General features: G+C 37.4%; 2 protein-coding genes across 4 annotated transcripts in view; one reads left to right on the top strand and one right to left on the bottom strand.

The window, feature by feature from the left end:
• LOC133847051 (myb-like protein AA) overlaps positions 1-19,435 on the top strand; it is a 68,738-nt gene that overhangs the window by 22,486 nt on the left and 26,817 nt on the right. For 2 of the 3 annotated variants that reach the window (XM_062281806.1, XM_062281805.1), the window contains exons 2-3: positions 1,404-2,513; positions 18,672-19,025. In XM_062281806.1, coding sequence (XP_062137790.1) covers positions 1,426-2,513; positions 18,672-19,025 — 1,442 coding nt within the window. In that variant the 5' untranslated portion in view covers positions 1,404-1,425. Of the gene's footprint in view, positions 1-1,403; positions 2,514-4,491; positions 4,868-18,671; positions 19,026-19,435 lie in introns of those variants that run through there. The other variant, XM_062281808.1, reaches the window with a different exon arrangement.
• Positions 29-879, bottom strand: LOC133847054 (uncharacterized protein C9orf85 homolog). The gene has a single exon (XM_062281812.1). It carries the CDS (start codon positions 836-838, stop codon positions 107-109), a length of 732 nt encoding a protein of 243 aa, XP_062137796.1. The 5' UTR covers positions 839-879; the 3' UTR covers positions 29-106.

Below are 19,435 nucleotides of genomic sequence, written 5' to 3'. Positions count from 1 at the left end.
ATAGTCGTTTTGAAATGAGAGAAGTCAGTTTACGATATTCAAAAAAAAATATATGTATTAATATATTAACTAGTGTATATGTAAACAAATAAAGCGAGGATGGGTGTTATTTTTTCGCAGGCAGATCTTTTGTTTTCACTTTGCTAGCCACATCACTGTCGCTGTCGTCGGAATCGAGTTCCGAATCATCGTCATCGTCATCATCCTCCTCGTCATCGTCATCAAACTCATCGTCGTCATCGAACTCATCGTCATCGTTGCCCTCTTCAGCTAGATTCAACTGCTTAATCTTCTCGAGCAACTCTTCTCGCGTGTGACGTACTCGCGTCGCCTTCTCTTGTGCCTCTTTCGCTTCCTCGTCCAGGGGCTCCTCTGCCTCAGCTGCTTCTTGTTTGCGACCCTTCTCCATAAAGCGTAAAAACGCACGACGTTTGCGCTCCGAAAACGATTTAATCAAACGATCCATCTCCACCTGCAACTGTTGCTCCTCCTGCGGTGTTGGCTCCGGCGCCTCAATTGCCACCTCGTCAGCGCTCTTCAGGCACTTCGCGCACACATGATCCTTGACCGCGCAGTCGCGACAGATGACATGATACGCCTTGCGAACCGTGCGTTGTTGACAGCGCGCGCAGGTCTTGGCCTGTGTGAGGGGCTTGTACTTCTTGTATTTGATCTTCCACTCGATGACCTCCTTACAGCGCTGGCACACCGTCGAAACATGCATCTTGTTGAGACGCATTTGCTGTGGCGTCTTGTCGTGCAAATCGTTCTTGAATACATGACGATTCTTGTGTTTTTGTGCACGTGTGCGACTCGCGTTTCCACGCTGCGTGCTCATTTTCCCCGTCTGTGTGTGTGTGTATGGTGCTGCAAGGTAAACTGTGAGTGCATGCACATATAAAAGTTTATTTTATTATACTAACCTTTTTAACAATAACAAATTAATCGCTCGCTGTCTGCTCAGAAAAATTAAGATGTTGCCAAACAGCAAGTCGGTTGGAAATAAATGGCAAATTTATCGATAACTGTTTTACTCAATTTGGTCAACATGTGCGCGGTTGCGTCTGAAAGCTGCTTGCTATGTGCGCATATATATACCCTAAAATGCCAAATGTGTACTTTGCTGTAGCATACGCTAATAAACAATTGAATAGTTTCCTTTTTTTTATTAATTTTATATTTGTATAAATTTCTTAAATTTAAACTTGTCATCGATAACACTGCTGAAAGCAATATTCAGTAACGTACTCATACACAAGCTGCTTGCTATGTGCGCATGACAAACAGCTGACGCTGTGTTGAAAATTAAATGGCGAGCAACGACTGTGGTGTGTTTTCAATTTAAAAATACTATACAATTATCAACTTTTATTAATTGTTGTTACAAATTTGTGTGCTTACAGATAAGGCGCTGATGCAGTCGCCATGCGGGATCTCAAGCAGCGCTTGTTCGATCTGTTGCGTTCTGGCGGCATTTCCGTTGGCGACAACAACAATGCCGGCGGCAACAGCAGCAGCAATAACAACAACAACAACAACAACAATGGCATCTCTCACCCTCAGCTGCTGCAGCAACAACAACATCAGCAGCAGCAACAGATGATTTATTCACCTCTGCAGCCGATGCCCAAGCCCAAGAAACTACACGAATACACGGCCGCCGACTGCAATGCGGCATTTCTTCGCAAATATCACGATCTGAGCATTAGCAGAGAGCGCGACAGAGACAGAGATAGAGATGCCGACAGGTTGTTGCGCGAACGAGATGGAGAGATGGAGCGTGGACAGCGGGAACTCAACAACGGGGCTGCCAACGTGATTTATTTCAACGAAAACTTATCGATGACCAGCAAATACAATGTACGGCAATTTCCCCTCACACGCTACCCCTCCTGCCCACTGAGCAGCTTTGGCATTTCGCCCCATCGCCAAGGTGGCGAGGGGGGAAGTGCGGGCAGCAGTTTGGCCGAAGAGGACACGGAAAGCGACCGTTATAATTTTTGCTCGGACGAGGATCAAAGCAGCAATGCACAAACGCTGAAATTGCGCTGTCACAAACTGTTGCATCTGGACACCGAACCCGACGACGATGATGACGAAGATCGGATGCCGGATCATAATGGATGTGAAGGGCATAATGAGCGGAACTTGCAGCACATCGATGACGATGAGCAGCCCGAATCCGAGTCGCAACTCGACTCCTTTTGCACGCTCTGCACTTCGACGTTCAGCTACAACAAATGTTGTCGCTTCTGCGACAATTCGCTCTGCGGTTCCAAGTGCAACTCGGAACGTGGTTCGCATGCCAGTCGCCTCAGCTGCAATCTGAATGGATCGCAATATCCTGGCGGCGACAACAACGAACTCGATTGCAATCCCCAGCAGTTGCAGTTGCAGTATCATCATCAGCAGTTGCAGCTCCAACAACAGCAGCAACGTTTTGGTGGCAGCATGAGACTTTTGACCGCTCAGCAGCAGCAGCAGCCCAAAATCGCCGCATCGGCAGCTATCAGGTATGTTATTTACTATATCTTGCAGTTATATCTCGGACGCCTTCATTTTTATACCCGTTGACCATTGGGTAGAAGGGTATTCCAACATTATGCCTGCAGGAATAGAAAGCGTAATTTTGACTATCTGGTATATTTTGTACTCTATGGTATATTTTGAATGTATCGATACACCAAACACAGTCTTCGGTATATCTTAGTATTTTTGCTGTATATTTTTGGTATATTTGGGTAGCGGGTATCTCGCAGTCGAGCACACTCGTAGTACTTACTTTTTCTATTTTTCATTAAACAGCAATAACGATAACTATATCTTATATATCTGTCCGTCTCTCTATCGCTTTTAACATCTATATCTTAGAGCTACAACATTCAAGTTTTGTTGGTAAAAAAACAGATAGTGTATTTTAGAATTAAATCATCCGATTTCCATACGAAATTCGATTTCCTTCATCAATTTTGTGATTTGTTTTCAAACAATTGCATGACTTTCTTGCATGCTAGATTATAACGTAAATTTCTCGCACTAAAAAATAGGCAATATTTAATTGCAGTAATTTTAGGTGTAAGCAATTTTCAATCTTGTAAAAATCGCCCCAAAAATAGTTGCCAAATGGTATTGCGATATTTTTATTAGGTTTTTGGGTAATTTCTCTCGATGATTGTTTTCAAAATTTGAGTCAGTCACGTGCTCCAATGATCGAAAGAGATGCTGCCAATGACCAATAATAAGATACGAGTTAAAAAGTTTTTCATCATCATCGATAATGGCGTTGCTAATGAAGTGTTTTCATAACTCTATTCAATTGTGTGGACGGACAATCAAATATGCGACTAATTAGCTGCACTCTTGATTGATGGCATTTAAATGAGCTTTTCTCGGTGTCAACCACATGAGAGAGCAATGCACAGAAAGCTTAGTTCAACTTGACGAATCTCAACTGAACTGCGCTGAACTCAACGTCAAGCAACTGAATTAAAACCAAAGCTATAATCATGAATAAGTATCTTAAGCTGACCAATATGCGACTTAAGAGTACATTCACATACACACACACTCACACAGTATGTGTGTGTGTGTGTGTGTGTGTAGTCGAAGAAACGTCATTACCGTTAGAAACCTCAGCGAACAAAAGCTGCTGCCTAGAAGCGCATGACGCGGCAGCCATAAAAACATCAACAAACACAAGCTCGATTGAATAAAATTAAGTAAAAAATAAAAAAATCTGACTCAAGATAAGAAAACGGCAAAAATTATGTGTAAAAAAGGGAACAAATATTCCCCGACCATCGTATACTCTTTCCATTAAGTGAACTCATTACAGAAGAAACTAAATTTATAATAAATTGACTAAGAGGGAATGTAAACTATAAATGTGTTAAAAAAATGAATAATTTTTGCTTTATTTACTTATGCAATTTGATGTCACTTTAAATGTTAATTAATGAAATTGAAGCTTTATTTATGTATTCAATTTTATTTCACTTGAAATGTTTAACTACATTTTGAATAGTTAGACCCTAAACTTATTCTTATTTCAACCGAAATACTTAATCAGCCGCAAGGAATAAGAATAAATGAAAACTGCAGAAAAAAGAAAGAGTATAGGCGATACAAAACGTTAAGAGCGAGCGAGCCAGAGAAAGAGTTCAGCAATGCGCAAAAAGCGCATCGGAAATCAACCACGCACTCACACACATACACACAAGCAGAAAATAGAAACAGAAGACAGCAGTAGCAATAACAACAACAACAACAACAGAAGCAACTCGCATGTAAACAAATGGGCAAAAGCTTAAAGCTTTCTCGTCGCTAAATCGCTGCTGATGCTTTGCGCTTTTGAGCGCGCTAACCAACCAACGAACGGTAAGCTGCGACGTCAGCAGCGACTGCGGACTGCGGCTTTAACATTTCTTTGGCGACCGGTGGCCAAGCAAAGTCGAAGTCCGAGACTCGAAGACCGCAGACTGAAAGAGTTGCGGCTCAAACAAGCGTCGACCATTGTTCGTGTAGCACGTGCCACACGCCAGCCGCCTGTTGGTTGTGAATTTTCTGCGATTCTTGCGCTAAAGAACAACAACAACAACAACAAAAACAACAAAAATAAACACAAATTAACTGTTGTTTTACATTGTGCACAAAGCTTGAGCAACACACTTGTAGTTTTAAGTTGTGCTTTTTTTTCTTGTGACTTCTTGTACTTCAGTTTGTAATCAGCACAATCGATAACAACGATAACGATAACAATGTGTGCGTGTGTGTTGTGTTCGTGTTAATCCTAAAGTTGAAGGAAATGCTTAATGCATAAATCTCGATTGCAGTGCGCCATTGGATATAACATACTATCTGTAAAAGTGTAAGTTATAAATTCTTGAACATACTAAAAAGGAAATTAAATTTAGAGTTTGGATATTTGATATTCTGAGACAATTGTAAAATAGCAGACTTCTTTTGCTTTCTTTCTCCTCTCTTTCACCCACTCACCTCACCTTTAATAACGAAAGTTAGCTTTGAAATAATTTCTCAATTAAAACAATTCAAATTATTAAATTATTTGATGATTTCTATATTAAGGGTGTCGAATTGAGAGATTTCTTCATGAGTTATACAATCCAAAATGAATTTGATTAGGCTGCTTGCTGCGATAAATGCAACCGACTCAAGAAGAGAAGCATGAAAGAGATGGTGAGAGTTGCAATTAATAATTAATTATTTACAATTTCGGGGCAGAGCAACGCAGTCGTCGTAATGTGTTGTAATGCACACAATATAATATTATACTAGGCTTACTTACGGTATTGCGGGAGATACCAGACCTGGTCTATATGGTCTACTTGTATACCACTCCATTCCATTTTGACTATAATAAACGAACGAACAACGGGCAGCTATCCATATCCATGCTTACTGATGTGATCACAGTAGAATTTGAGAAGCGCATTAAATTGTACGAGTACGAGTATTTGGTTTCGGTGTTGCACACACCTCTTTTTCAGACCCCTTTCCATTGTCTCCTCTCCCCTCCGGCTAGCTACATAGCTTGGCGATTATTGCCTTAGACGTTGCTATAATTATACTATTTCTTTGCATTTCTGTTTCTCTTTTGGTTTCTCCTCTTTATCGCACTCCCTCTTCAACTTGTGCTTCTTTTCTTTTTTTTTTGTTTGTTTCTGCAGCAGATTTTCATATTGTTGTTAGCACAAGTCGCTGAAATCTAGAAAAATTACACTAACATATAATAGTTAAGTTTTATTAGCTAACATATATTTCAAATTTATAAACCTTTAGAGATAAGAATATAAATATCGGTTAAATTTGGAAAATCACGTTTCGTTGACTTAGATCTAAAATTCTATTAAGCAAAAGTTGTTGAAGTCATAGTTATAGTTGATTAAATTATCAGAGCTTTAACAACATTTTGTTAGATTATAATTAAAGTTGATTAACTTATGAGAGCTTTGTTAAAAGTTGTTTTTAGATAATAGTTAAAGTTTATGAGCTTATAAGAGCGTTGATTAAAAATACAATTTTTTAAAGTAATAGTTTATGTTGATTAATTTAATAGAGATTTCACTTTTTATGATAAAAGTTCTTTAAGTAAGAATTAAAGTTGGTCAAAGCTTTCATTGTGGCTTCTGTGATTTACAAATCTTTATAGATAACAATTTAAATGTCGGTTTGATTTGAAAGAGCACGTTTTCGTTGACTTAGAATTAAAATTATATAAAACAAAAGTTTTTTAAGTAATAGTTCATGTTGATTAACTTATCAAAGTTTCGGCATACGTTTTTGAATGAAGAGTTAAAGTAGATTAAGTTATCAGAGCTTTGATTGCATATGCCAAAAGTTCTCTAAGTAATAGTTAAAGTTTATTAACTTATTAGAGCTTTGGCAAATATCTTTGAATTAATAGTTAAAATTGATTAAGTTATCAGAGATTTGATTGTATATGACAAAAGTTCCTTAAGTAATAGTTAAAGTTGATTAGCTTATCAGAGCTTTTGACAAACGTTTTTTAATTAAGAGTTAAAGTTGATTAACTTATTAGAGCTTTGGGAAACGTTTTTTTTAGATAATAGTTTAGGTTGATTAACTTAATAGAGATTTCATTTTATGTGATAAAAGTTCTTTAAGTAATAGTTAAAGTTGCTTAAAGCTTTTATTGTAATTTATTTCATTCATGTTGAACATGTTCTTGACTTCAATATAAATCATAATAAAGATTAAGTTAATATAAGTTTGTATTCGCTTTTAAAAAGCAGCGAAAGGCAGCAGAAACATAAAGAATGAAACAAAAGATAATGCAGTCGGGTTAGATAAGATGCTGATCATGTTGCATGTTGCATGCTCTGCATCGAAAGTCGCAAGATCTTGCAACTCAGTGGCATCGCGTGGCATTGCGTCGCCGTACATTCAACTCGCGTGTCTGCAACAGCCAAAACCAAAAAAAGAAGGAAAACAAAACTAGAAAAGAAAAAAAAGAGAGAAAATAAATGAGATGAGGATTAAGCAAACCGCAAAGATAAATGGCCAAAATCGCCCAAAATGACCAAATGCAATTGCGGCTAATACGAGGTATTTATTCGTGAGTGTGTGTGTGTGTGTTTAAGTATTTATTTTTATTTCTATTTATCTATTTATTTTGTTGATTTCGCATTACCTGTTTGCCTTTTGCCTCTTTACGTTAATTAGCGACGCTTTCTGCTCGAAATCTTTGTTGGCATTTTAGAAATGAATGAATCTTACAAACAACTCAATATGTTTGTGGACAAGACAACAAAAAAAAAAACAAAAAATAAAAATAAAGTTTGCTCGCAAGTTGCGAAATGCGCAAAAGAAAAAGTGAAATTTCTGGTTGGCCAATTGAGGCGGGTCGCCGCCGCTTGCAACTTGCAACTTGCAACTGGCAACTTGCAGCTGCAGCAACACGTTTCCCATGGCCGCGACGAACCAAAAATCAACAGAAACGAATTGAACAAGCCCAAAATACAAGCCGCTGTTTAATCTCCAGCCCGAGACCGATCCCTGGCACTGTCATCCTTTTGCTTTCGTTGAGACTTTGTGGCGCGGGCGAAGACGAAGAGGGAGACGGAGACGAAGGCGAAGGCGATGCCGATGGCTATTAGCGGTGTTAACCATGGTTAACAAATCTCTCGGTCAACAACCGGCCCAGCTTCGCTGCTGCTGCTGCTGCTGTTGCAGTTGCAATTGCAGTTGTTGTGGCAGTTGCTTGCCGCTGCAACTTTCCACCAATGTCAATTAAGTATTAAAGGCAAAGCGTTTACATACGACATTTTTAACTCGACACTTGACTAGAAATCGACGCGACGCGACTCGTCAGACTTTTTGATTTTCATTTTCCATATCGAAGCGCAGCTCCGATGCTCAACTGGTTTTTCCAATCTCGTTATTGCTTTTGTTATTGCTTTTGCCGTTAATTGGCCATTTGTTCAGTTGGTCTTCATAATCCCCCACTGAACGACTTCGGCTCTCTGTCCATTTGTTTTGACTGATATGAAATGACAGTGTCAAAGCTGTAGAAATTTAATTAATAACAATCAATATTGGATATTACAAATCATAATAATAATAAGAATTGTTTTTTTCAAACAGCAATTAAATTCATCTCAAAGTTTTCATAAGATTTATAATTGCATGTCATTAGTGAAAAACTAAAATAATAATTACTTAAAAATACGTTGCAATCTGACTGGTTACAGAATGCTTACAAAATGCACTTTTATTATTACAATTATTAGCAATTACTTGCGTGCGAAATATCAATTGAAATGAGACTATCATCAAAATTGTTACAAACTATAATTACGTATACGTGATTAATGTCAATTGCAGTAAACCTTGCTGCTTCCTTTCCCCTCTTATTGTTTAGGTTGTTTGAGAGCCAGGATACAACATTTTAAGTAATAGCCAAAATATTATTATATTAATTATACAGAAAGTAAACTTTAACTATCGGATGTAGGGGAGAAGAGTATTATGAAGTAGAAACCGCAAATCAAAAAAAATCGGATACATACAAATTGTAGAAGTTATTTAAGACATACTTTTGTATGTCAATAAGTTGCTTAAGTATATTTGTTACTCTATGGTATATTTTGACTGTATAACAATATATACCAAATATAGCCTTTGGTATATTTTAGTATTTTTGCAGCTAAAAATATGTAGTATTTCACAGTAGAGCATGCTCGACTGTGGTTTTCTAATTTGTTGGTTTTTCACAACTTTTAAATATTTTCTAAATAATGTTTTATCACAGTAAGGACAAAAAATGTATGATTAGTTCAACTAATCTAATTCCCCATGAAAGCTAGTGCATAAAAATGAAATGTATTTAATCATTAAGAAAATAAATAAAAGAGATTCTAATAAACATCATACATAATAATTTTGATTTTAAATTTTTATATATTTATCAACAGTTATGATTACTTATGCTTATTTATAAAATTACTTAAAACTAATCGTTATTAATGAAGAAAAATTAATATATAATCATCATACCATAAGTTTAAAAATAAAACTTATAATGATTACGATCTCTGCATTCTATTTTTAAAATTTGAAGCTGCTTCGTAGCAATCTTTTCGTTTTTTCATTCATTTTGGTGGGATATTGATATTTTCATTTCGATTCGCATGCAATGAGGACTTGTTTATAAAGATTTTCGTAAACTGGGTCTCTGAACTTTGTTTACATAGAAATGTTGCCGCAACTCGTGGAACTCGCTGTGTCACATTCAACAAGTGCCACTTATTGTTGCACGTTGCACTTTGCCAGTTGTTTGTTGCTGTCTTTGCGGCATCTTCGCTTATCTTATCCACATTTGAGAGCTGTGCGATTCTGCTGAGTATCAAGAGAGCGCTTGTTAGTCATGATGTTTTGTTTGCTTTGAACTTTCACGGCAGCTGATGGATGAACTGATTGAATAAATGAATGCATATACATATGAATGATGAGTGCTTGACTTGGGCTGGCTTATTTGCAAGCGATTGGCCAAAAGCTTTTGGCCCGAGCTTTCGTGAGAGCGGAAGCGTTAACTGTTTTCAATGGAGAGAGAAAGAGAGCGAGTCAGAAAGAGAAAAAGACTCGAGTCTGTTTAAAATTTGGCGCATTTTCATTGACGAAAACTTCTCGTTAATCAATCAATCACTTCCTCCCCGTTGTGCGTACACAACAAAAAGTTCAGTTTCTTTCACTTTTGCTTTCTTTTTGTATGCGGAAAGTGAAAATTTCCAACCCAAAAATACAAAATACGAAAAAACCTAAAAACGTAAAAATCAAAGAGCCACACACAAAAAAGGAAAAAAGAAAAAAATGCTACTCGATTCTAAGAGCTAATTTGAATGTGAATGCCAGACGCGGATGGAAGAAGATGGATGGGGGAGAGCAAAGAGGAAAGATGGTAACTCTATTGCTGTTGCTGTTGCTGTTGCTGTTGCTGACATTACCGTTAGACAGCTGGCCATGCAAGCTATGTAGCTAGCGGTGTTCTTCTTTTGATAACAAAGCAAAAAGTAAAAGTGTTGAAGAGAGAAGTGCAAAAGTCTCAGCCATTGTTGACGATCGAATCACAAATGGAGAAAATCATAGATATTTTTGACTATAATATTTCTTATTTTTTTTATTGATATTGCGCGCTAAATAATCTTAAATGTATTCTAAATTTCATTCATATTATATTTAATTAAATGGCATAACTGCAAGATCTTGCTATCTCGCTCTCGTATACGATTTTAACGACTTCGGTCAAGTTTTTTTGGAGCGCTCAGTTTTTTACGAGCATCTTCATCAGTCAGCAAAAAAAAAAAGTTGTAATAAAACCATTTCCAAAACAGTTAAAGAAATTACTCGTCTCTCTCTATGTGTGTTGCTGCACCCAAAATCACTGAAGCATTTGATCTCGTTGTTGTTGTTGTTGCTATTGCTACTTTACTTTTATAATGATCTCGTTGGGGTTTCGTTTTCTAACAGTCGCAGTTTAATAAGATTACGGGATATTAGGCTTATTTGGGTAAAGAGCTTTGCAGTTGATAAAGCTTTAAACCATGTTAAGAACGAAGGATTAACTATCGTATGCTTTATCGATAGTATTACTGGTAATAAATATAAATGATTTTTAGTTTAAACTACATGAACAAAGTTTAGATCTCATTCGAAATTTAGTTATACTAAAGTGTACTTTTAAATCGATCTAAAATATGTTATAAACGTTTTAAAAAACGTGATCTATCTATGCAACATGGTATCGATAGTAAATTTGAAGTTAATAGAATAGAACCTTGATTCCATTATCTAAATTTGTATTTATTGTTGTTTAATATAAATAATATTTTGTGTTAACTAAATAATCACATCATATTCTTCTACATGGATCTAATATATGAAATATATATATTTTTCTGTCGATCGTGCTATCGATAATAAATTTCAAATTCATTTACTATTGTTAACTTACATCTCTCAAGTTAAATTAGCTTCTAATTAACCATATTTCTATATAAATGTGGGATCTAAAATATATTACATATTTTTTCATACTTATCGATGCATAAGAAACTCGATTGCATCATCCATTATTCATGTAATTACGCATAGTTTAACATATTTGTATATCGTTCTGAAATACGTAATATATATTTTAAAAGAGGCGTTCTTACTATCGATCATACTATCGATAATACATTTAAAATCAATTATTATTATTGTTAGTTCACATCTTAATCAAAATCAAGTTTTAATGAACCATCTTTAGAATGTTAAATGTGTTACATATATTTTTATATTTTCAATACATACTACCGAACAAAGTTATTATCGATACATTTAGAGCGAATATCTAAGAAACTCGATTGCATCATCTATTATTCGTGTAATTACATACGGATTAACATACATATTTGTTTATCGTTCTGAAATATGTAATATATATTTTAAAAGTAGCGATTTTACTATCGATCATACTATCGATAATACATTTCAAAATCAATTATTATTATTGTTAGATTACATCTTAATCTTAATCAACTTCTATTGAACCATATTTCTATATGAATGCAGAATTTAAAATACATATGTTATACTCGTATATATTTACATATTTGTAATAACGTCTGCTTACTATCGAGCAATGTTATTATCGATACATTTACAGCTAAGAAACTCGATTGCATCACGTAAACGATTGTTGCACAACTGAGTTTCTCTAAACTTCAAAATGTTGCTGCAATTGCTATGAGTTTGTACTTATCAAATAATAGACATAGCTTCCACTCATCAATTATTCATGTAATTACACACAGAGAGGCATATGGAAAATGTATAAATATACAAGCATTGTATACTATGTTATATAGTAACGAAGTATCAACCCTTGATCAAGTTGCAGAACTTTTGCATGTCGCTCAACTCAAGCGAAACGCGAGTTCTTCTTCTACATACTTGAATAGAAGCAGAAGAAGAAGCAGAAGCAGGCAGCGAGACATTTAGACAGAGTCAGTTAGTTAACTAGTCAGTTGGTCAGTTACTTAGTCAGTCATTTAGTTAGTTAGTCGCTGGAAAGAAAAGCGAGCCTCAAGTGGGCAGCTTGTGCTTGTGCTTCTGCGTTCCCATTGACTGAGCTGGTTCAGAGAGTTAGTTAGTTATGGCAGGTGCAATGGTCTTGAGCTGATTTCGCGCCTGTGCCTCATAAATAGGCCCGGAACTTGTTCCCTTCTACAATTCCCTCCTCCACTAACGTGAGTCATGCTCAAGCAGCGTAAAGAGTTTTCGTGATTTCTGGTTCAATGGCGCTCGGTGAATGTCACCGCCCGCATTTCGAGCCCTGACGAAACTTCCGCTTTGGCTTTTCATCTGCATATTATACATATATAAAACTATATATACACTTTATACTGTGTAGATCTGTGTGACAGTCCTCGACCTTCGGTGGCTTGACAATCGTTTCATCTCATTTTCATCGCTTGCATTTCATAATCGTTGACTCATTTCGACCCTCAAAAAACAGCACTGAAAATGGAAATGGAAATGAAAATGAAACTTTAGCTCATATTCATACAAAACTGAAAATGTCAAAGATGACGTCCATTAGTTTTTAGGCAATCTGTTGACACTTGAGGTCTGCAATTAAGGTCTGAGCTTAGAAAGGCGACCATAAATGTATGTATAATGCAAATACATATATGTATCTATAACAAAGTCTATTATACTTAATAGATTTGTTTTGATTTCGTCGTTGTCGCGTCTACCGCATTTCACATATTTCTTTTATATTCAAATCAACTCGATCTCGAAGGTTGTCAAAATCATCATCAACAGCATCAGCATCAGCATCTGGCTTGCAGAAATCGAATCCGATTTCAATCCAATTCACATGCTATACAAATCACACATTCACACTTGTGACACACATAAGACACACACACTAAAAACATGGCATCAATCATCTATTGAATATAACTCGCAAAATATAGTATAGCTAAAAATAAAGATCACAATATCGTTTATTGCTCCTCTCTCTCTATCTCTCGTAACTAACTATTTAATCTATGTAACTATCTATGTTCAGTTGAACAATGAACGTTGAAATAGCTGTCTTTGTATGCAGCATTTCAACTATTTTCACGTTGGCAAGCATTTTACTTAACAAATTGTTGAAGACTAAGCTCAGTTTTATACAATGATGATGTCAATGTTTTTTGATAATAATATGTGCCAGTTAAATTGCAAAATTCAACTATACTTGTATTATATTTTTGTATCCAAAAGTTTTCTTTTAATGTTGAGTGCTTTTGTCGCAACATATTGTATTAGTTTTCGATAATAATATCTTTAATCTCCAAATTGGAGCAATAATTGTATTACATTAACGAAACAATTTCAAGTAGACTTTGAGCTTAAACTAATAATAAGAATAACATTAATAAATACAACAACTAAGAAAGGTCCAATCGAGTGTGAATAAAAGCAAAACTGTGCGGTTTTTTAAAATATACAAAATGAATATACCGAAAAATACTATACCAATATTTGGTATATTGTTATATGATAGTTCTGCATTCAAAATATACCAGATTATTATATGGGTCTTAGTAAGTAGGCATTTTTGCCCATACAAACGGACATGACTATATCATCTTGGCTGTCGACGCTGATCAAGAATATATACACTATAGGGGGTCTGAGATGCCTCCTTCTGCCATCTTTAATACAAAGTTATAATACCCTTTTACACTATATGGAAAGCGCGTATGAAAAATATCGCAAAATATTGTTGTACATGGAAAAATACTTTGATCGTATTATATAATTTTAATCATTCTTATTACTTTAACAAATTTGGAATTATTTATTTGTTCATTAATTTATTTAAATATGTAATACTTAATGAGTGTGAATGAATTTATTACTTGTGTCCATAAACTGCTGTAAAAAATTCTATGAAAATAGTGAATTGAGTTCATAATATTATTTAAATCCTCTTCAAATTTTATTTATTTACTTATTATTATTTATTAACTATTGTTTATTATTCTTATTATTTATTTACTCTCGAAATATTATTTATTGATAAACCAATGATGGAATTCTATGATTATCTAAGGCTAAGGCTTTCTTGGCAGTTAAAATATTTGTAAATTTACAAGGGAAAATGTTGTTTCTAGATATTACGAGTAAATGCAGCTGATGCCATATAGATCTATAGTGTGTGTGTATATATGTGTGTGTGTGTGTGTGTGTGTGTGTAGTTTGTAATGCGATTGGCTGAACATTTCAATGGGCAGCGAGCTGTCAATTAGCTGAGAATAGAACTGTGAACTGTGAATTTTTGAATGGGGCATGCAACAACAGCAGCAACAACAACAGCAGCAACAACAACAACAACATCAGCAGAAGTAACAACAACAATGTTAATCGGCCCCCAACTGCGGCCCTCATTGAGAGTTGTTATTGTTATTGTTGACGCGTGCGCAGCCAAGTGAAACATTTGAAACGAGGCAGCGCAGTCGCAGTCGCAGTTGGCGTCGCAGTCGCAGTCGCAGTCGAGAGCGTTGGTCTGGTGACATGGCAGTAAGCGTGAAAATAAATAAATAACAATAAAAGCGCATAAAATACTGATGTTGCTGCTCCAATGTTGAGCAAACATGACAACAACAAAAGCAACAATAATAATAATGTATTTGTTGTTGCTGTTTTTGTTGTTGTATAAACTCAGCTGAAGTCAGCGCCGCTTACATACATTTAATCATCGCAGTCGACGTCGCCGTTTTGCATAGGGCATTCCCTTCAGTTCCACTTCACTCCGCTCGCCTCAGACTCGTGAAGTCGCAGAGAGTCGCAGACTCAGAGTTGGGAGTTAGATTTGAATTTGAATTTGGCCAGCAGCATTTGCGGCGACGGCGTCACGGCGCGCAGACGTCGACGGCAGACGACGGGGCGACAAAACGCGACGCGAAAAACGGAAACCGGAAAGCGGCGGCGAACGTTGAAAAATATAATATTAAAAAGCAATCAGCGACTAACAAATTTTGTGGCAAATAACACTAGAACACTAGAACAGTAGAACGAACTCGACTAGAAAAGCTCGCCAGCAATTATGCCCAGCGGCGAGTCACTGTCCGCGGATCTGTTGACGCGACCGGTCATCGTGTGGAACGGCGCACAGTTTAACGCGAGCAGCAGGGAGCTGGAGCTGGAGTTGTTGCGACGCGATTACGGTCTGGATGAGCGGATGCTGGAGGCGACTCTGGTGCCGCGTTACAAGCGCCACAAGCCGCAGGCCAGCGCCCGCAACGCGCACGTGCGTCAAGCGAGCGTCGCACGTGCCACATCACAAGTGCCACCTGCCACCGTCTCCCCCTCCGCTGCCTCCGCCACCTCTTCTTCCGATTGGATTCTGCGGCAGGGCAACAGCGGCGTCTCTCAGGTGAATTTCCATCCCTGGACTGAGTTGGGCGAACGCAAGTTCTCGCACTTTGATCTCGTTCCCTGGCGACGCACACGCAGCGCCTTGGATCTCAGCTCAGCGGTGGATTACAGCGGCAGCAACAGCAACAGCAACGTAGGAGCAACAGCATCGGCTGAGAAATCGCTGCGTGGCCTTGAGAAACTCGAGTTGCGACACAATCGTCGCCGTTTGCAGCGTGCACGCTCCACGTTGCAGCAACAGGGATTGCGGCGTCTGGTGCGTGTGCGTCTCATCTTCTCCATCGAGCTGCGGCACAAACGCATGGAGCTGTTGCGTCAGAGTGCGCTGCCCATGCGCGTCTTCGAGCAGCGTTTCGCACTCAGTGAGAACGAAAGCGCCGCCTACGAACGGATTCTCCTCGATGCGAATGCTGGCGTCGAACAGCACGTCGGATACTTTAGCAGGCGACAGTGCGGTGGATCAACGGGTCAAGAGGATGATGAGCAGCTGGTTGTGGATTTTGCCAGTGAAACGGAGGATTTAGAAACTGAAATACCAGAGGCAGAAGTCGAAGCCGAAGCACAATATGCCACAATTGTGACGGGGACACAAGAAGAGACTGCGGAAAAGGCAGCTGAAAAAGTAACCGAAGAGGAAAATGTGACAGCCAAGAAAAGTGCAGCTGAAACGGAAGAAGCAAACACTGAAGTGCCATGCGTCAAGTGCCGCGAAGTTGCCATCAAACTGAGGTAAACAATCGTCATCAGGCAATCGCAATGATAACCCGCCAACTATTTTTTACTTTTTTGTTGTGTGTGTGTAAAAAAGTGAAGCAAAAGTTTCAAGAGTGCTGCGCAAATAATTGTGTTGTTATCACTTCAAATACTATCAATGTAATTGATAATGATTTGTGAACACAGCTCGACAATTTGATTAGGTCTGTCTTGGTGTCAATTGCTGGTGAACACTTAAAGTCTCAACTCCTTGATATCACCACAAAAATGTGGTTTACTGAGTCGCAAATTGTTGTGAGGTCGCGAACTTTACGTAGTTAACAAAACCCATTAACGAATTTATGACAGAGAAATTGTTGAAATATGTTAGTTAACATATTTGTATAATATTACATGACATTTATTATTTGCAAATTGCATTTGCTCAACTTAATCTGCATTCTATTGATACACAGAAAAAAAGGGCCAAAATCAAGAATAATATCTTGAATCAAGATATCAAAATTGAATCAAAAAGTAGTATTCTTAAATCAAGATCAATTCTACAACAATCTTAGATTGCCCAATCTTTAAATGCAAGATTATAATCTTGTTTCAAGGGTGGAAAAATCTCAAAATTAAGCAAAGAAGGAAAAATCTTAAGTCAAGATCGATAAGCTCTTTAATCAATTTGTGCAATCATCTTTTCAATCTAGAATAAAGCATTCTAGAAGCAAGATTAAAATCTTGAAAAAAAATGATTTTAATCTTAAAATGCAAATTAAGCTTGCAAATTTTTATTTAATTTTATTTTCAACCCAAAATCAAAATTTGCAATCTACTTTTCAAACTAGATTTTGTTTCTATCTGTGTAGAAAACTGTATTAAGTACATATAATATCACAGAATGGAATGTACTTTATAGTGATTAGAATCATAACAATCTTTACAATGCGATTTGGATTTGCTTAAGAGCAAAGTTGAACTACAATTCTCAGTGTACTTCACAGTCTAATGAAAACAATCCAAATTATATTTCGTTTTGCTTTAGAGCAAAGTTCAAGTACAACTTTGAGCCTATTCCCAAAAAATTACTTAGCTAAACTGTGCTTTAATTTATCGTTCAAGAAGTCACAGCTGTTCATAACCTAGGATATCAGCTAGTCTGGCAGTGTGCGTTACAAAAAGTTGTCACTTTTTTGTGAGTAGGTTTATTATGGTGATTTTTGCACAAAAATGTCAGCTACGTTTTATGTGACAAACTGACCAACTGGCCCCCATTCAAGTGCCCAAATTGCGTTCTCAGCACCTCTTGAAATATATGTGCAGCACTCGCACAACGCCCTCTTGCTCGGCACCTGCTACAAGCACCTCATTTCGGGTAAACTAATTTCAGCGCGTTGACGCAATAAATTTAAAGAAAGTGGCTGTGGCATTTTAGTTGCTTTCTGTCTTCTTTAAAGCTGTTGTCAGAAGCGCGCAGACAAAACAGACTAAGAAAACACATCAAAAAAGCAGCAGCTAAAAGTCAACTTTGTCGGTTTGTCAGTTGCGTCGCTCAGGCCTTTCCACTCCCCCCTCTCCACACTCTTCCACCGCTCACACTCTTCCGACCCAACGCTTTCCTCACTTTGTTATTCAATTAATTTGTCGTCGCCAGTTTACAATGTGAAGAGTCCAACTTTATGAGTTTTGCTCGACTTTTGTGTGTTTGCGGAAGCGGCGCCCGAATTCCACATATGTGTGTGTGTGTGTGAATCTTCTTGTGTGTGTGTGTGTGTGTGTTTACCACATGGGGCAAGTGCCGCAGTTTGCTGATGATGTTGATGATGTGAGTCAGCAGCTGCTTATGGACCTGACCCGGTTAACAGCAGCCAAGGGCCAAATTAACCTAGCGAAATTCAAATATTTTCACAACAAGCTACAAAGTATATGTGTGTGTGTGTGTGTGCGTGTGAATTTATCGTTTATAACTTCCATTTTTGTGAAATAATTAACAATCGCAACGCAAGCGAAAAGTGTTGTCTACTTCAGCAGGTTCGTGTCTTAAGTCTTTCGTTTGTGGCTCCTCAAAGAATGCTATACTTTTTTGGACTTAAGCTTTAAACTGAGCGCGCAAAAGTATGCAACGTTATTTTAAGAAATGTTGTGCGGATGAAACTGTCAAGTTTGAGCATCAATTAATATATACAAACAAGAATTAAGTTAAATAATATAAATCTAAAATGAATTGAAATATTATTAGCTAATTATTAATGAAATTTATTTTTTTTAGATAACAGGAATAGCAGATTTCCAGTGAAACCTGCTATGAAATATATGTAACTTTTCGTTTACCTAAATTTACCTTTCAGGGAGATCAAGAATGTGAAATCTTTTGAGTCTTCTATATGTTGAGCTATTGTCTAATAGACCTAGGGCTAACAGACGTCCGTCTGTATATTTCTTACTATATTTGTTTATCTCTTCTTTTAAAGTTGGAATATATTAATTAAATTGATTTCATCACTTATTTGCAGAACCATTAACGACTATGCGCTCAACTCGAATCTGCACTTGAAGCACAACAACAACAATAACAAATTGAACAAGCTGTACAACAAAACGAACAATAAGATAAACAACAATATTAACAATTCGAACAACAACAACAATAAGAACAATCACAACATACAGAACAGAATGCACGCCCATCAGCTGGACTCTTATCTGGCTGGGATGCCGATGACCATGAACATGGGCGGCCCAATGCATCCGGGCAACATTTCTGGCAACGAAAGGCCCAATGGAGGAGCATTGGCATTGCATTATGCCGCTGCCAGGGGCTGTTTGGACTGTGTTCAGCTGCTGGTTGCCGCGTCTGTTGACATTTGGTAAGTGCAACTCGATTTTGCTTCTTGTTTACAACTGAAACCAAAAACCAAAAAACCTCAATAAATTAAAAGCAAAAGTCGCACAGCATTCGCATCTGGGGTGAAAGCTTTGTTCTTTATCACTTTACCGCGATTTGCGAAAGCGTTTCAGGGGGCGGTGGGAAATGCGAGGGCGACAGAGAGAGAGAGAGGAATTAAGTGGTCCAGTCCGGTGGAACGGTGCTCATTTAAATGATTGCGACAAGTGTCGACACAAAATCGGAGCGACTTCTCTCCCCATTTTGCTTGGCTGGCTGTCTAGCGGCAGCAGTTAGCAGTTGGCAGTTAGCAGTTAGCGTGATTTGCAGCTCTTTAATGCAATTTTATTGCATTCACTTGCCCCACATCATTATCATCATCGACAAACAGTT

The sequence above is a fragment of the Drosophila sulfurigaster genome, chromosome X (genome assembly GCF_023558435.1).
Source record: "Drosophila sulfurigaster albostrigata strain 15112-1811.04 chromosome X, ASM2355843v2, whole genome shotgun sequence".
In the NCBI taxonomy this organism is placed as follows: Eukaryota; Metazoa; Arthropoda; class Insecta; order Diptera; family Drosophilidae; genus Drosophila; species Drosophila sulfurigaster.
The sequence above is the reverse complement of the archived record's forward strand: the minus strand, read 5'-3'. Positions and strand labels throughout refer to the sequence as shown.